The 19766-nt window shown below is 36.3% G+C and overlaps 1 protein-coding gene across 1 annotated transcript; it reads right to left on the minus strand.

Moving 5' to 3' along the window:
• Positions 1-202: 202 nt before the first annotated feature.
• Positions 203-18808, minus strand: dhx16 (DEAH (Asp-Glu-Ala-His) box polypeptide 16). The gene is made up of 22 exons (XM_084418728.1): positions 18603-18808; positions 18394-18445; positions 17721-17923; positions 17391-17629; positions 16614-16788; positions 16433-16489; positions 16017-16271; positions 14440-14679; positions 13609-13797; positions 12404-12514; positions 12143-12258; positions 11839-12049; positions 10661-10759; positions 9825-9977; positions 9474-9614; positions 8992-9154; positions 6815-6933; positions 6510-6577; positions 6231-6393; positions 5167-5328; positions 2441-2614; positions 203-575 (listed from the first exon to the last, which is right to left on the minus strand). Exons 3-22 carry the CDS (start codon positions 17916-17918, stop codon positions 447-449), a joined length of 3162 nt encoding a protein of 1053 aa, XP_084274854.1. The 5' UTR covers positions 17919-17923; positions 18394-18445; positions 18603-18808; the 3' UTR covers positions 203-446.
• Between the last annotated feature and the right edge of the window lie 958 nt (positions 18809-19766).

A 19766-nucleotide genomic window follows, 5' to 3' on the forward strand; every position in this document is an offset into this window, starting at 1 on the left:
ACAGACACGTGCTTGAGGTTTAGTGTAACATAACGCTGAAAACAATCTCTGTGCATTCATGAGAACACTGTTTCCTTAATAACTTTCAATTGTACGACCTTTGATAACATTCTTCTCTTGACCCACATCAAGCCCTATCACTTTAATAGTTTCAGAGGTCACATAATATGACAGCATTTCTGAATAATAAAAAACACGTGTATACTTGTCAACAAAAATATATTTCCTCATTCAAACACATGAAAACAACTTCAGCTGAAACATAAAATTATGAGTCGCCAAAATATTTTACACAGGATCAGCAAATTACCAAACGAAACGTCTGATAATTTCCAGATGAACACTGCTGGAGATTCTGACATTGCTGATCTCCTGTCTGTCTGTCTGTCTGTGCAGATTCAGTGTAATATTGGGCGGAAGAGTCTCTTGCTCGTCTTATCTCAGGATCAGCCCAGTTCTTCACGGGCTTTGCCTTGTTTGCGGGGCATCTTTTTATTGCTGCCGTCCTCAAGTTCTTTGTTCTTATAATAATGAGGAGCCACTTCCAGCAGCCAGCCGTTGTCAATCTCGATCACCTGAAAGACAGATTTAAAAAAAAATAAGGTTTAGAATAAAGCATATTTGTACATTTTCTGAAGAATAATGAAGTGCTTGCCCATTCAAAACTTGCTGGCAAGACTTTAGGGTATTTTCAGTGGTTGCTAAAGCATTACAATGTGATTTCTAATGGTGTGTTCACACTTGTTAGTTCGGATCTCGTGGTCCAGGCCAAAAAAAGAAAATGATAAATTTTAGTCCTGGTAAACTTAAGTGTTCACTCTGTCATTTTTAACACAGAACTGTGTGCTGGGCTAAATGCACTCGTTGTATGCGTGTATATATGATGGTATTTTTTATCACAAAGAGATTGGAAAAACGTGTAATGGATTAAAAACACTGCCTGGAATTCATTCGTTGGCTGTATTTTGTTCGTATTAATTCCTTGCCCAATGTCTTTGATATAAATTGAAAATAAAATGGGAACTAAAATCAAACCTTGTCGTACACCTTTATTTAATATAAGGTAGAGGAATAATTATTTATTTTTTACCATCTCATTTAAATAAAGCTTCATGAACTAGTACAGTAGAAATAGGTGAGAAGGTAAATATCTTTGTAGGGCAAAGATAAACAACATCAATGTTTTCATTTATCTTATTTACATTTAAATCATTATGTACAGGAACTGGACAAACATTAATAAAATAATTATTTAAAAACTCCACTTGTTCTGATTTATGTTTAAGAATTCAGGTAAATTAGATTACAATTATTTAAATCATCACTTAACATAGAAAAATAATAAGAGGACTTTGTATTTTTTACCATTTTTGTGCATTTATTATGAAATGTGCTATAGACTGCCAAACTGTCGGACTATTTGATTTCTTTGCTTTAGCAATTTTGTCTAATAATAGAAAAATAGCGTCATTAAACCATGGATTGTTTTCTCCACCTATCCTACAATTTTGATAAAAGGAACTCAGTATGTTTATCACATAACGTTAAAAAGTTTTTAAAATAATCACATGCTTGCTCAACATTATCCGTTATAGAAACATGGTATAAATCAATCACTGTAATAGAAAAAGGCTTGTTCGTTTAAATGTCAAAAGTCTTTCTTGGGGGTCTTTTCTCCCAAGTTTCTCACACACACACACACACACACACACACACACACAACTGCACACTGGTCACTTAAATCATTACAAAAAAATCCCATCAGCAGATAATTTTTTGAGGTACATTAATTAAAATATAGTCCAATAATGATGATTTAGACATATCTTTATGATGCATCCGTGTCTGTTATTTTATCAACTGAACCAAACCCAGAGAGTCACAGGTTTCTTTGAATACCTCAGAGGATGAAGATAACCAGTACCAGTTCAGGTCTCCTCTCCAATGATGACCAATTCTGATTTAGTCCAGTTATGAAGAAGATCAGATATCAATAAGCTTTGGATTTAGCTGATGGCGTACGTCCGAAAACAACCAACTATTTTTATGTCTGAACCATTTAAGAAGGATAGTTTAATTACAGAGAGTTTAATTACAAATCAAAACAGTTTGATTTAGTAATGGACAAAACCCAAGCGCAGTTGAATGTAGATTTAACATAAATCCATGCAATCCCTCCTATGACGAAAAAAATGATATGCTTGAGCATTCTGTCCCCATTTAGGGTCGCATCTTGTGACATCACGTCCTGTTTTTGGTTTGTTTAGCAATTGCACCAGAGTTTGTTTTTATCAAACCAAACCTGCCAAGTGTGAACACACCTTATAACCAAAAAATAACCAGTCTGTTTAAATCCCTAACACCAAGTATGATTTTTGTCTTCAATAATATTAGTTATATCTGATTAAAAATACAAAGAACGTGAAGGACGACTCCATACCTGTCTCATGAACTCTTTGGTGGTGAAGACCAGCTCGTGGTAGATCATCCAGCGTGGCTGTTCCTCGAAGAGTGAGCTGTTGGGATGGACGTAAACAGTCTGCTGGTGTTTGACTGTTTTATAACCCCCTTTACTCAAGCGTGCCGTGTGGTAGAAATATCCCGCAGTCACCGCCTGGAAGAAAAAGCAAGCACATTTAGCACTATAATGTATTAATTCTTATTACGAAGGCGCTCTGAAATACATGATTCTGATTGGTCAATCGTGGCATTCTAAAGTCAAATAATTTTCATATAAATCACCTCTAAACTGTATAAATAACTGATGCAATAATGAGCAGCATCACAGACAAAAATATATTTGACTGGTCCAACATTTTTTTTCTATTGTGGCTGAAGACAAGTGTATGATCTGTGCACTGTTACTCATGCCACAAATGATTCTTAGTCATCTAACCTGCATTCATCAATGCCAAACTCCTTTAAATATACTAAATGTAGTAATGCACAGTATGCATGCATTCAGCAGCTGTGTTAGTGTGCCTCTTGAAATACTCTGATGTGAAAAATCGCATTGTCTTTTTAAAATACTGATGATTCATAGTGACACTAGTCTCTCATAGAACAGGAAGTACTCAAAAACAAAGAAATGAGAGACACAGATTTACTCTTGAAAAGTTATTTTAGTAAAGTGTGATTGAATTTCCCCGTTCAACATTTTCCCCTCAGAATAAAACATTGTAACCTGGGCTAAAAAACCTCGGGTTAAGTGCAATGTGAAAAGCCCTAAAGAGACAAGCAAGCACTTACTTTAATAGTTGACACTGCAAATTGTAGTGTCAAGTCAAATCTTAAGGGAATTCAGTCTATAAAGAGTATGTATGTATAAAACTTTTCAAAAATGCTCTTAAGAATAGGCTTAGGCTTTAACTTAAAGGGATAGTTCACCCAAAAATGAAAATTCTGTCATCGTTTACTCACCCTCAAGTTGTTCCAAACCTGTATGAGTTTCTTTGTTCTGCTGAACACAAAGGAAGATATTTGGAAGAATGTTTGTAACCAAACAGATCTCGGTCCCCATTGACTTCCATAGTAGGAAAAAAATATACTATGGTAGTCAATGGGGACCGAGATCTGTTTGGTTACAAATATTCTTCCAAATATCTTCCTTAAATGTCAAAAATTCTTAGTAAAAAGTAGGATTTGTTTAAGCTATTTATAAAAAAGCTAAAAGCAACTTTCAACAAGTCTAAGACTGACTCTTAGGTGCTAACTGAGATGGCACTTAAGTTTTGCGATCAAAGGACTACAATGATGTCAACTCAAAAATGGCTGCTCTCAACCTCTGTATCAGCCAATAGTGAGCCTGGAAGAGTAGTCATGGCAGTATGACACCAATATTTTGGTGTCGATTTAAAAAAAAAAAAAAAATTGTATATATGTATATATATATATATATATATATATATATGTATATATGTATATATATATATATATATATATATATATATATATATATAGTTTTAAGATCAGTTGGAAAGTCAATGAACTGCCATACAGTAGTGGCCAAACATGTTGTCTGGCCTAGAAACATTTTGTTTCACCCTTAATCCAAATATTAAATAAAATGTGTTAAAGATTTTGTAAACATATTGCGTAGTTGTGCTTTGAGTCAACTATTTTATTAGTAATAAAGCAATTAAATTGCTAGGATGTCAAACAGAGAAACTATGAACAAGTAAAAACAAGAAAGAATCAATGAAATGTTAATTACTGGTTATGTTGTAGTCAATGTATGCTTTTTCCTGTGAGCTTGTATGCATTTTTTGCATGCTTACTGTGGACTGATTCATTATCACTTTCATTTCTGCAGTTAGAGCATTGAATTGTAGGGTGGAAGGTCAGTTACAAAAAGAATACCTTGACAATCAAGCCTGTATCATTTTACCAACTCCGTGTCATCACTCCAATACATTATATCTTCTAGGGATGCACTGATATGAACATTTTGGCAGATACCGATAACCAATAATTCTTTATATTTGAAAGCCGATAACCGCCATATTGGCCGATAAATCTAAGTTTTTATGTAGTTTTTGAGAGCCCGATTACAAGAACAAAAGTCTCACCATTAAAATTCACATCCCAAGCACACAATTATAATGATGTTCAGTGTAGTGTATTTGACAGTTTTACATGTTGCACTTAACTGCATTTTCCTTTTCTGAAGTGATTTCAATCGTATTTCAAGCAATTCAAAACCATCATGGCGAGGAAATAATACATTATTTATCGGCTTTAATATACTGACCAAATTTTTTTTACATATATCGGCCGATACCAATATGGGGGCCGATATATCGTGCAGGCCTAATATCTTTATTGGAATGTGTGTGGTCTCCTCTCTGCTGCCATCTTGTTACTCCCAAGTAGGTTAGGATAAATAAGGATAAATTAATAACACAGCACTTTAATAATTTAGGAGCTGAGACCAAACACTTAAGAACCTTTATTCTTAAGTCAAGGAATAAGAGTAAAATTACATCATTCTTAGAATTTTGACACACTTAAGACAAAAAATGTACTCAGAGCAGCTTTATACATATGGCCCCAGGTTTATAAAGGTTAGATAGCAATCACATGCAAAGCATCAGACTTCTGTCCAAACACATTATCACTGGAGGAAATGCAAGAAAGGAAGCGATGTAGGGAAAGCGAGGAAATCACCTTGCGGATGGGCACGCTGTCACCGTCGGAGCTGCACAGCTCCACCTCGATCCTGTCCATCAACCCCTCCAGCTGATCACGCACATCTCGAGCTCTCTTCATAGAGCGGAACTGGATGAAGTTCTCGAAGCACCACTGAGTGGAGTAACCGCTCTCTACCCACTGACAGAGAAAGAGAGAGACTATTTAATACATTTTTCTTTTCTGGTGAAAATACATCAGTTTTTATGGAATACATTTTCTTTTCTGGAGACAATAATTGCGTGTTTTGTGCATGCGACAAGTCTGATACACGACCAGATTACTCTTATGAACAAATGACTATGACCATTATATGGGATTTGTGAGACCATTTTTTAAATGGTTGTTCATATGAGAATATGTATTTAAAGATACATATTCACATATAAATTAATAAAAACATTTGAATATTTTACAAAAAATAAGCATAGTGAGGTCCAGCGGAAAGGTTGAATAAATCGTAAGATAAACCTTTTTGGGGACTGTGGGGTCAACACAACATTTTTCTTTCCAAAAAAGGCAGAAGTATTCTTACAAGGTAATGATATTGTATGCCACAAATACTATTAGGATAAACAAAGTGAACGAATTAAACTGAAATTAACGTTTACTAAATACAATCTCGACTATAATTTAAATTGAGCAATTCTGTAATATAATAACCCCCCAAAAAACTCTCCTAAATGCCTGATTTTAGCTGGCAAAAATGTCTTATTTTTAATGCATATGGGCTTTGTTTCTGCTGTTTGAACAGTCATTCTTACAAAACACTGTTCACTCCAAAGTTATAATTGTACAAGACAATAACTTCCTGCAACAGCATCTACATACACACATGCACGTACGCCTTGACAGGCCTGCAAAACCTGTTCGGCTATACAATTGCTGCAGATCTCTCATAAGGAAGTCACGCTAGATGGGACGAGGATTCTGACAAAAACAAAACATTTCAAGTTGCCGCAACTACCAGTTCATAAAAATGCTTCAGATCTGAGATCGATTGCCACTTTGAGTGGCGTTTCCACGTGCACACATAAACGCACCTGTGTATATACATTGAGCAGCACCATGTGATCTCCTCCTGGTACCACAAAGTTCATCCTAGCGTTGTCGGCGTGGACCACTTTGTCCTTTGGGCGGTAGAAAATGGTGTTGTTCACTGACAGCATGGCTGCAATGGTCAGAACCTCCTCGGAGCACTTATAACTTCAGGAGAGACCAAAGAACAACGTTGAAAACATTACAATAACGACTCCATGAAAAAAATTAACATATAAGTAAACATATAAGGTGATTTTTTTTTTTTTGCAGATTAGACTCACTGTTCAGAAGCCAGAATCATTTTACTCAGCATGGGGTCCACAGGAAGTTCAGCCATCCTTCGGCCGAGCTACAGCGCGAGAAGAAGAAAAGGAAGTCAAAACCCTGGACAAAAGAGCTATACACTGGCATATTTCCATGAGGGATATTATAAATCTGCAGCTTTAGAGTAATTTATGTATGATTATTTTCAATGTCCACAACCCTTATTGACAGTCCTTTTGTTGAAAATCTGAGTTCATTAAAGTACTTAAGGGTTTAGAAAACCAATTGTAGCATAACTGTAACTTAATTTGTTTTTGCGCACCTTAGTGAGTTCACCGAGGTGGTTGAGGGCGCCCAAAGCGTAGAGTTGTTCCAGAGCCAACACCAGCGTTTCGTGAGGAGGAGGATCCATGAAGTCAAAATGAATCAGGTCATTTATGCCTGACGCACAGATCAGGAAAAACATGTAAGATCTTCAGCACATAATAAAAAACATTTGGTGTTTGATTACAGGGAGTGAAAAAGTATGTCAGGTTTATGTACGCATTAACATTTCAATTTCTCAGTACCACACCCCAAATTGCCATTATTCTTCATAGCGGAAATAATTACAAAGACATTCAACACTACTAATCCTAGTAGAATGCCCTAAAAAGTATTGGGCCATTTAAGCTCTGTTTAACATGTCTGAATGTCATTCACAGCATTTCTCTTAAAGGCAGGATTTTTCTAAAAAATGTTTTCCCAAATTTGTTTAAACTGTCTTTATATACCAATACATAATTAAAATGTGAGTACTCTGAAAAAGAGGATATAAAAATCGAGTGTCTGTAGTCCTCTCAGGGCTGCAATAAACACAGCTACTTATTCCATTCACTCCCACCCCCTCCCTTCTGGGCTCCTTCCAAAGCCACGCCCCCAAAACACATGAGCACGCGATGCCGACTACTCAGCTGGAGGAGTTTGCCAGCGCATGTAGTGACATCATGTCAGAATCACATGTAATAAAATACCTAACTTTATCATTATGAATTGTTTGCCTTCGCTGACTGTATGTGCAGGTACTGGGAATTTTGACTGCTCTTTCTCTGCCATTGTTGTGATTCTTCATAGCTTCCGTGCCTCTCTCTGTGCCTCTCTGCCTCCTCGAGTCAAACGGGTGCACTGCGCGCATGTGGGCAGCTCCTGTAGCAGCAGGGGTGGTAGCCATGGTAGCAAGGGAGAGTGACAGTCGCCCAGCCAATCATTTCATTCGAATGGAAATAAGCAATTTATTGCGCCCTGAGAGAAGGACTACAGACACTCGATTTTTATACTCTCTTTTTCAGAGTACTTACATTTTAATTATGTATTGGTATATAAAGAAATTTTAAACAAATGTGGAAAAAAATATTTTTGAAAAAAACTGCCGACCCTACCTTTAACTAATTTCACTTTCATTTCATTTTAACCGAGTACCAGGTGATTTTAAAGGAAGTACACTACCGTTTAAAAGTTTGGGGTCAGTAATATTTTTTTAATGCATCCTTGTGAAAAAAAGTATTAATATTAAGCAGGTATGCATTAAAACGATCAAAGGTGACAGTAGAGACATTTATAAAGTTACAAAAGATAACTATTTCAAATCAATGTTCTTTTGAACTTTCTATTCATCAAAGATGAATGTATCACATTTTCCATGAAAATAAGCAGCACAACTGTTTTCAACATTGATAAGAAGAAGAAATGTTTCCTGAGCAGCAAGTCATCATATTAGAATGATTTCTGAGGGATCATGTGACACTGAAGACTGGAGTCATGATACTGATAATTCAGCTTTGCATCACAGGAATAATTGAAATGTATTAATATATTAAAATAGAAAAGAGATATTTTAAATTGTATTATTACATGGCTTGGTTGAATTCTAATGTAGAATGCGGTCTGTTATTTCTTGATAACACCGCTGCTAAGTATAACACACCGTTGCCATGCAAAGCAGAGTGTTGCCATGGGCACGCAGGATTGAAGCAATACAATCATTTTTAAATCAATAAACTCCTTTTTAAAGCAATATTTTGTGTCAAATTATTGATTTATTTGGTAGGTAGCCATGTAATAAGCGGGATAATGTAGAGCGAGGCGGTTGTTATAGCGAATACAACCCCGACAGGCTGATCAGGACCCCGACGCGAAGCGGACATTACAATATTTCACGATATTACTTTTCTAGTGTCACTATTGTTTGTCAGCCACAAAATATTCAAATAATTTTCTTCATTTTAAACAGTACATCTACTGTTTTATATTTTAAGACAATAAGAAATGTATTTTTGTCATACTGTATGTTTTATTAGGAAAGTGTGTTTGTGCTGTTCTTCTTTAAAATAATGCCTCTTGGTTTGGAATCTTCACTAAAGTCATCTGATCTTTTTAATACCTGCAGTGCATAGAAATCAAGCTAACATGTAGATTTGTTCTGGTAAAGTCATCAAGACAAACTGATTCATTCATTCTTACCAAGACTTTTGAGCAGCAGAACCACATTTCCCAGGTTTGTTCTCTGGATCTCAGGGACAGTGGTCTCCTCCATCTCATGTTTAAAGGCCCAGGCGGTGTACAGCCTAAAACATTTCCCAGCAGCCACTCTTCCTGCACGACCTGCTCTCTGATTGGCAGAGGCCTGTGTGATAATATAACACATTATCAATCTCTAATTCCACACATAAATGACCATTTTAACCTTCAATAGTGTAATATGACCTAAATGAGTGACTCGTTGACAAATGATAATGACAGACAATAACCTGCTATCTCTGTATATTACTTCCCTACATTCAGACACACTATATAATAACTATAAATACAAATTTCTATGTAACAACTAATATTTACAGTGTCATTAGTAAATCTCTCAGTGTGACTTGTCTGAATACTTTTGGGTCAACTGCATTCTTGACAGATAAATGTGAGAGAACGTCATTTCTTGAAGCTTCTCTTACTCGTGAACAGGGTGTGACAATGAGAGATTCCATTCCTGTTCTTGCATTGTAGCTTTTTTGTTTGCAGAAACCTGGGTCAATCACGTAGATGATGCCATCAATGGTCAGAGACGTCTCTGCGATATTTGTGGCCACCACAACCTGCAGAAGAAAAACCACAAACCATTACCCAAGAATTTCATATTCAGTGTTTAATGTATTTATCAAGAAAATCATTTACATAAGAATTTGCATTAGTTTTTGTTTTTGCTAGCATCTACTATTATGAATAAACAAGTATTTGTGGCTTTCCACAGACTTCAACAGACATGCTGCCTACTGCTGGCCGACAAAGGGAATGGCGTTTCTTACTTTGCGTGCTCCAGGCGGAGTGGGATTGAAGATTTTGGCCTGCATGTCCGAGGGCAAGTTGGCATAGATGGGAAGAACAAGGAGCTCAGATATCTTAGAACCCAGTCTCCTACATCTCTCCTGTAGGAGTTCACAGCACGCCTCGATCTCCTCCTGCAACACCAGAGGACACAGTAAACATCAATATTACCAATATTAATATAGTCTACCTTACAGTAATATTCATGATCCACTTTTTGGAATAAACTGTCCTGAAATAATAATAATACAGATTAAGTCTCTCAGCCTCATCACACAGCTTTCCCATCTCAAAAAGCAAAGTAGTTTTTTTTTACGCACTTAACAATAATAAGTGGAAAGAGACAGAAAAAGGGGGTGCAGGCTTGTATTTAGTGTAAATGTATGTAATCTAATTTAATCATACAAAAACCTTCATGGACCATTTTCACTGCCTGTCATGACGTTTCTACAGTTATCAACATCGCAAATCAAGTTTTAAGGTACACTATGTAACTTTTGGCCCTCTAGTGGTTTAAAAAACAAAACTGTCAGTTTAGATGGAAAGGATCTCAATATGACTTGCTGAAGACGTTACTGCAGCTTTACCCATTAATAGAAAATGCATGATTTATGTTACAATCAAGGTGACTGTGACAGCGGGGAATGTGTGTCAAGGGAAAAATCTGTGACAAGTTATTGGAAAAACATTAGCACGTGGAGTACTGCTATACTGTGACTCACTCAGATGTTAATAGATTTATGCGTTGATGGATACGGCTCATGTCCACCCAGAAGGGAACTATGAACTTTAAACAGACCGAGTGTCAAGGACTGACCTGTCCTGTGAGGAAGACCAGTATGTCTCCAGGCGGCTGAGTGACATGAATCTGTAGCACTGACACCACACATGCTTCGAGATAGTCGGCCTCTGGAGCCTGAAACCAAAGACAATTGATATTAACAATGTGCAATGTACAAATTAAGGCAAAAATAGATCAGAGAAATCACTAAACAGGATTCTTACACCATGGCCAAGAATGGCTGATATTACAATTCTATACCATTTCGTCTAAATAAATTAAAGCTGCAGTCGGGCAAGTCTGGCAGATTGAGTGGACTTAGCCAAAAATTGTAATGTTTACAACTCTCATGCCCCTCCCCCCACTACACCACTGATCTATGGCGCACACATAAAGCCACCTCTCAAACAGCTTGTGAGTCGCAAGTACCAAAATGAGAGGCTTACTGCACTTAAACGGTCAAATACACACAAAGTTATGACAAAACGGTGAGTATTCAGTTAAACAGTCAGTTTTGGAACGTAAATAGTTGAGAGGGATAAGGCAAGTTGTGTAACAGTACATTGGATCTGTGAAGTATCTCTTAAAGTGACAGCAGCCAGATAACCCTGCTGCTGTCTGTCATGTTAACAAAAGAACGAAAGACAAAGAGAAAATCACTCTCTGCTCTTGACTAAATAACTTTTGTAACTTTAATTGTAAGCATTAATCTGCATTTAATTTTTACAATGAAAACTATCCAGTGTTATTTTACATTTGATTACTTTAATTGCTGTAGTATTTCTTACCTGAATACTAACATACTGTTAAACCCACCTGAAAAACTTAAAGCACTGTTCATTTCATATCTCTATTTATTCGACTGCATTTGTGTCAATTGTTCTTATTGTATTACTGACTATTTACTTGTGTTTTTTTATGAAAATAAAATTTAGCATTGAGGAAAAGTAGATTTTTTTCTGTATATGCTGTCATTTATAGTTAGAGAGAAAATCGGAATTGGCCAAGAAAATTGCAATTGGTGTGTATATATTTTATATATATATATATATATATATATATATATATATATATATATATATATACACACACACACACACACACACACATATATACACATATCTACAGCTCATGGCATATCATCTAGTTCAACAGGAACAGAAAACACTGCACCCATGTATGACAAACCGGATGCTTTAATCATGGTCCATTACCTTTGTGTAGTAGATGTCCACAGGGAACCTGCGGCCGGGAATCCTAAATACCGGCGCGTCGTCAAAGAAGCTGGAGAAACGCTCTGTGTCCAGAGTGGCACTGGCCACCAGAACCTTCAAATCAGGGCGGAAACGTGCAATGTCTTTAATTAGACCGAAGAGGATGTCTGTGTGTAACGTTCGCTCGTGGGCCTCATCAATGATGATCACACTGATCACAGAGAAAGACAGCCAGTCAGAACAGAGAATGCAACAATGAAAAGCAGACCTATTTAAAAAAAATATGAATTCTGTATGTTTTTACCTGTAGCTGGCCAGGTCGGGCTCTGTAAGAAACTCTCTGAGCAACATGCCATCAGTCATGTACTTCAGGATGGTCCTCTCTGACGTACAGTCCTCAAAACGGATGCTGTAGCCCACCTGTGGAAAGTAAGACAACATAACTGAAACAAATTTGCCACAATTTTACAAACACTTTAACGTCTCTTATGTACACAAACACAATGGCAAGCCTGCAGGCTCATCATGCATAAATCACACATTTAATAAGCAGATGGATTATGACCTCATTTCCTAGTTTGACATTCATTTCCTGCGCGACTCTAGCTGCTACAGACATGGCCGCCACTCTTCGAGGTTGAGTGCAGCCAATCTTCATTCCTCCTTCAGTGTAACCCTGAAAGAAAACAGATCAAGAAATTAAATGTTGCTGCCGTAAAGGGTTAGTTCACACAAAAATAAAAATTCTGTCATTTAACGTCATACCAAACCCAAACTTTCTTCCATCTTCAGAACACAAATGAGGTTATTTTAATGAAATCTGAGAGATTTCTGTCCCTCCATTGAAAGTCTTTTCACCTAAAACCCTGACGACTCATCAAGAGATCGTAAAATAAAGCATTTTAATCGAGCGGTTTAATCCAAGTCTTCTGAAGAGACACAATCTCTTTTGAACGCATTTAATTTAGGCTTTTATTCACATATAAACATTGATCAGCAAACGTGCATAGTGAACTCAAATATGGAAAACGAAAGCTAATGCATCATTTGAGCGTCAACATTTGAGCATCAACAAGAACCAATGAGGTTCATTCTCGTGTGTTGCGCAGCACGTTTGAGCTTCTGAAAGAACCAATCAGGTTTGATCTTGCGCATCAAGCAAGTATAGTTGAGCTTCTGTTTACCATATAAGTTCTTGATGTGTTCGCTGATCACTGTTTATATGAGAATAAAAGCCTAAATTAAATCTGTTCATCATATAAAGCAATTCACTTTTTTAAGTCTCAAAGCATTGGGTGAAAAGACTTTAAAATGGAGGGACAGAAATCTCAAATTTCATTAAAAATATCTTAATTTGTGTTTTGAAGACGAACAAAAGTCTTATGAGTTTGGAACGACATCAGAGTGAGTAAATGATGACAGAAATTTCATTTTTGGGGTGAACAAACCATTTAATATAATATATAGGCTACTGTTGTGCCGCTATTCTGATTTTAAGCACAGAAATGTGTAAATTGGATGGAAAGCTAATGTGAACTACTGATGCAAACTATGGCACCAAACCCCAATAAAGACCATCTCTAAAAATATCTATTGTTGCATTAATGTTTTTTTTCCAGTCATAGATTAAGCTGAGAGGATCTACATGTTCCTGATGACTTTATATTCTCATGTGAAACCTAGAAATGCACACATGGAGCTCCACTGGATCCACACAAACCCTGAGCTTAAAAGCTATTTGCAAATAAATGTTTTATTATAAGCACGTACATCTTCCACAAGATACTGAGGGATCTGGGTGGTCTTGCCGGATCCGGTTTCCCCCTCTATGACCAGCATCTGGTGGTGTTTGATGGCAGCTAGAAGGTCTTCTCTGTAAGGAAAGATGGGCAGGCTGCGTCTCACTTCCTGGATGGACTGCTTCTCTTTCTCAGCTTGTGATATCTCAGGTTCGCTTTCCTACAGTTCAAAAACAGGAAGATGCAAGATTGTTTTTACTTTCTGTATTAAAGACAGACAGATACAGAAATAGAGCTGTGGAATATAATTATTTTTACGATGCATCACAACGCTGATGTGAACGATTCTGCATCGATGCATAAAAACTAAATAATCGGAATTTAAACAAATAGGCCTATCATACATATTAATGTACTGTTTTATTGTAAATAAAGTACTCTTATTACAGGCTATATTAATAAAAAAAAGACACGCATGTCCTTCTTAAGCAAAGCACTTGCATCTGTTACGAATTTCGCAAAAGGAATATGCATAATTGTTAATCAAACAATAAAAGAAAAGAGGGAGTCATTCACTTTTGTAGCTGTAATAATAATCAATTTATTTATAAATACACTAAAGACTATACAGTGACTATTTTTACATTTGATTATTCAATTAACTATATTGTGATTGTAATATAAATATTACTATAATAACTACATTGAGATTATAAATAAAATAATTATTATTAATAAAAGAATTGGGGGAAAAGATGCATCGTGAATCGCTTTATAATCGAATCGTGAGGCAAGTGAAGATTCACACCTCTATACAGAAATATAATGCATACACAGAATAGAATTTTTGAGTGATGTCAACCTTCTCCGACAGAGTTCCCTTCATGGTAATGGCCGTGCTGACGAAGTTGATCATCTCCTCTTCCTCTAAAATGAGCTGATACTTCTCCTGCTCCTCCTTTATCCGCCGTTCCCGCTCTTGCTTGGCCCCAAACTGCAGGGTGGCGGTGGCCACTCTCGCCTCCTCCCAGCGGCCCTGCTCCCCGCCTCCCTCTCTGGGAGTCTCCTCAAACTCCAGCTCCATTTCTTTTTGAGGAATGGACTGAAAGGAATGGAAAAATAGGAGAAGAGAAAAACAATAAAATAATTAATTAAAGTTACGCATGTATAATAAATTACTTCATGGTTATTTAAAATAAAAAACATTGTTAAAATTTTCAGCAACTATATGTGACCCTGGACCACAAAACCAGTCATAAGTCGCACGGGTATATTTGAGGCAAAAGCCAACAATAAATGGGTCAAAATTATAGATTTTTCTTTTATGCCAAAAATCATTAGGATATTAAGTAAAGATCATGTTCCATGTAGATATTTTGTAAATTTCCAACCGTAAAAATATAAAACATTTCTTTTTGTGAGTGAACGCAGCACAATCGTGAACACAAATGGACAACTTTAACGGCGATTTTCTCAAAGTTTCGATTTTTTGGTTTTGCACCCTCAGATTCCAGATGTTCAAATAGTTGTATCTCAGCCAAATATTGTCCTGTCCTTATTTATTCAGCTTTCAAGTGATGTATAAAGCTCAATTTCCCCAAAATGTACCCATGTGACTGGGTTTTGTGGTCACACATTTGTAATATACACTACTGTTCAAAAGTTTGGGGTCGGTATGATTTTGTTTTTATGTTTTTGAAAGACTTTTTACCCTCACCAAGGCTACATTTATTTGATAAAAAATACAGCAAAACAGAAATATTGTGAAATATTATTTATGGCTGTCAAAAGATTAATCGCGATTAATCGCATCCAAAATAAAAGTTTGTGTTTACATAATATATGTGTGTACTGTATATAATTATTTTGTATATATCAATACACACACATGCATGTATAGATATATACAAAATAATTATACACACACATATATTATGTAAACACAAACTTTTATTTTGGATGCGATTAATCGCGATTAATCTTTTGACAGCCCTAATATTATTACAATAACTGCTTTCTATTTGAATATTTTTAAATGTAATTTATTCCGGTGATGTCAAAACTGAATTTTCAGCATCATTACTCCAGTCTTCAGTGTCACATGATCATTCAGAAATCATTCAAATGTGCTGATTTGCTGCTCAAGAAACATTACACTTGTGCTGCTTTTTGAGAAAACTGCGATTAATTTTTTCAAGATTCTTTGGTGAATAGAAAGTTTAAAAGAACAGTATTTATTTGAAATAAAATTCTTTGGTAACATTATTAAGTATTTACTTTTGATTAATTTAATGCATCCTTAATGAATAAAAGTAATAACTTAAAGCATGATTTATAGCATGATATTTCATTTCATCGACTGATTTAAATATTGCAGCATTGCCATTTTGAAATAAAGCATCTCACAACCCCCCTGTAGCTCATATCTCTTAGACCTACCTTGTTTCTATTCTCTTCTGGCATGTAGTATCTGTTCTTTCTCTCCTCTTTTTCTTTAGCTCCTGCTTTCTTGTAGTCTCGGGCCAGGTCTCTGATCTGCCGCTTGTAATCTAGGTCTTTCCTTTCCTTAGTGGTGAGTTTCTGAGTGGAGAAGAGGTATTCCTCGTCCGCAATTTCAGCCTCGAGGTCTTCCAGCTTCTCCTGCTCTCTTTTGGTCAGATACTGCCGACGTGACTGTTTCCTTAACTCTGGAAGCTGAAGAGACCACACTGAATGTCAACAGGTATCAATCACAGCTGTCTTATACGGATTACTAAAAACTGGAATGTTGTATTAAAAGGGTTATGGCAATCGGGTTAACATACATTTCTAATTAGCATGAGAACATTGTTGTGTATGTAAAGAAAGTTTCTCACCATTTTCCTCTGATCCTCTTCAGCCATTTTGTGCTTTTTCTGCGCTTCCTCATAAGCCTGAGATGATGAAAACAGACAGCGCAGATCATCAGCCCTCATATTTTACCACATCATACCGGGATCCATCAATAGCAAACTAGCAGACTTTATTTTGTTGGAGTAAGGATGTATTTTGCATTACCTTTTTGTCATTTCTTTCAAGTACGTGTCTTGTCTTGTCTTTGTCTTTCTGTTTCACTCGTTCAGCAAATGCGTCCCTCTCCTCCAGATCTTGAATTCTCTCTCTCTCTTCCCGCTCCCATTCTTCCTCGTCCTCCTCTTTAGCAGCTTTTCTTGGCTCATCCATGACCTTTGTGCTGAAATAAATCATTGAGGGGAAAAAAAGCACAATAATAAAACGAATAGTTCTCGCTTTTTTGGATTGAATGAACCACATTTAAAGCCTTTAATTGAGAATGTTAATTTGTATGATTTAGTGCATGCAAGGAAGTGCTAGCGGGTTTATTGAAATGTTAGGGGAAAACAGTGTAAAAACATTTAGATATATTGTATATTTGTAAAGAAAAATGTAAAAAAAATAAAAAAATTACAAGTAAATAAATAACACATCTAACAGTACAGTATAATGAGTAGGAAAAAAATGGGTACTATACGGTTATCCGGACCACACGTGACCACAACCGCTCTTGGTTGGTCGTAACCCCAGTGACGGGTAGGTTTAGGGGCGGGGTTGGGGTAGGTCATCACATGTGGTCCAGATAACCGTATAGTACCAAAAAATTTATATGTAACTTCATAGAAACTAAATATTTTCAGAATAATACTTTGACATATATAATTGTCGCTTTTATAGACGCTTTTTAGATTTTAAGATGGGAGCCTCTCACACAAGGATCATATTTGGGGGTCTGTGGCATCTAAAAGATTGAAAACCCCTGTTTTAGATGATCATAATCACCTCTTTTTCTTGTCCTCTTCACTGGATGATGGACTTTCCTCACGTTTCTGTCTGAGGTTTTTCCTTTTCTTTCCTTTGTCCCGGTCTTTGCTTTTCTTCTCTTTTCCACTTTCCCCGGCTGTCTCTCCATCACTCTCACTGTCCTCCAGAAGAGTGTAGGTTCTGTTCTTCCTCTCCATTTCCATGACTTGTCGTTCAATCGCTCTGGCGGGTTTTTCTGCCACATGTTTTTTGGGAGCCTGAAATGGAGGGTCATTACATTATATATAGTAAATGTATGTCTTAGTTTAGGAATTCCGTTAAACATACTGTCTGATTATAAAACCATACTTTGTTGTACAGCTCATGTGCAAACGCTGTGATTCTTTGATCAATGTCAATGGTTCCGGTTTGCTGGAGCCGAGCCACAAAGTCCTGAGGTCCGGAAGACTTCTTCACCAGACCGATCATGAACTGAGCCACATATCTGTCACTCAAACCCAGGATGTCATGGAGCTGGTCACTAACCCACTGTTCCAGATTGGCCATTGTGACTGTACACAAAAACAACACATATATTTTATACAATTCTGCGTCAACATGTTATTCAAAATAATATAAAAGTGAATCACAATAAATCCATCCATCATCAGTATATGTGCAATGATGATAAATATTTACTAGATAACACAGCTAAATGAGCAACACGTTCAAAACTGTAGGTGACTTGATACTGAATTTAATATTTGATTAAACTAAGCCGTCAAATCTTATTTCTAATGAGAATTATGAACACAAGAAACATTCTGAGTGAAGGCTGAGATTGTTTTATTCCGATACTGATAATGGAAATGAACTGCAAGTCAACACTAGACTAGATTATTTAAATGTATTGACTAGTAACGTTACTTTGAAGATCTGACCCATGAATTCAAACGCACCGTGTACATAGAGTATTTAGGTTTATGCACATATACAATAAAAACACGACAGCATCATAAATCTTAAGAAACGGTAGACTTACGTTAGTAGTGCCTCCGCACGCTTTCTCCTATGAAAACATTAACGCTAAATAACTTCCGGGTAAAAAAAAAAAAAGAAAAGGGAAAAAAGAAACAAAAGGTTACTTCCGGGTCACTGTTTTCTTAGTACGACCTGTCAAAATAAAAGTCTGAGTAAAACGTTCAAACGTCACTTAAGCCATAGACACAAAATAAACGAGTAGAAAGTTACCTGTTTCAGCTCTTTCCATCGAGTCCTGAGATTTGAATTCCTTCATGTCAGAATACAAGTCCATCGTAAAGCGTGAAGAGCACTAGATTTTTTCTTCTGCTTACAATACAAATCAACATATTTTCAGGTGGACGTGTTAATACGGATAAGCATAACACATGCACTTGATATTAATGTTAAAACATAAGATAATACCTTAATATGACACTATATATATATATATATATATATATATATATATAATATTTTAAAGTGCGCAATTATTTTATTTCACCCATGAACTCAGCCAGCTGATTTCACTAAGTAATTAGTTCTATCTCCTGTCTGAAAATCTGTGCTAATTCGCAAATCCAGGTGATTGGAACAAAATACTGAGGAGGACTTTTACTTTCTGAACCTGGACTTTACACCTCTGACAATAATTTCAGTTATTTCATACGGTCCTTTCAGCCTACAACAGCAAATGAACCAAAACCCACAATGACACTGACCCCGCAAATAAATATAGTAAACAGCAGGATAAAAACAAGATATTATTTCCATGTTTTTTGCCACAAAAGTATGTTTTATTATCTAAAGAAAGCACATACTCTCTTTCTCCCGCTCTCTCTCCCACTCAAATAGACACACATACAATACAGTGTTGTCAGCGTTGCTCTGGCTATTTAATCAGAATAATAGTTTAACAACTAAAAAGCTACATTGATTTCTTAATGTTTTTGAAACAGTAAAACTTACAGTTTCACTATTAGTAGAGATGCTGTATGAAGTGTCTCCCAACAGCGTTCGGCAGCAGCATCTCTAGCGAAACTGTAAGTTTAACTGCTTCAAGAACAGCGCCGTTATTACCTTGTGAGAAATTCATGTAGCTTTTAATTTGTTAAAACTATTTTACTTATAAAATCATCAGAGCAGCGATGACAACACATTTCTGTGTAAGAGTGTGTCCATACTGTGTGCGTTTGAGTGGGAGAGCAGGAGAAAGCGAGTATGTGCAAAAAAACTTGGAAATAATTTGTAGTTTTTATCCTATTGTCTACTATATTTATGGGCTTGGTCATTGTCATTGTGTGTTTTGGTTTTATTTGCTGTTGTAGTCTGTAGGACCTTTGAAATAACTGAAATCATTTAGTAAAGTGATATGGAACTGTAATGCGGTCACGA

Source organism: Rutilus rutilus, assembly GCF_951802725.1.
Source record: "Rutilus rutilus genome assembly, chromosome: 9".
Classification (NCBI taxonomy): domain Eukaryota; kingdom Metazoa; phylum Chordata; class Actinopteri; order Cypriniformes; family Leuciscidae; genus Rutilus; species Rutilus rutilus.

Coding starts and splice junctions, on each gene's coding strand:
- dhx16 (XM_084418728.1), bottom strand. CDS start 17,918: ATGGCCAATCTGGAACAGTGGGTTAGTGACCAGCTCCATGACATCCTG. Junction 9,615..9,824: donor CTCCGCCTGGAGCACGCAAA/GTAAGAAACGCC, acceptor TTTCTTCTGCAG/GTTGTGGTGGCCACAAATAT. Junction 576..2,440: donor CCAAAGAGTTCATGAGACAG/GTATGGAGTCGT, acceptor TCTGTCTTTCAG/GTGATCGAGATTGACAACGG.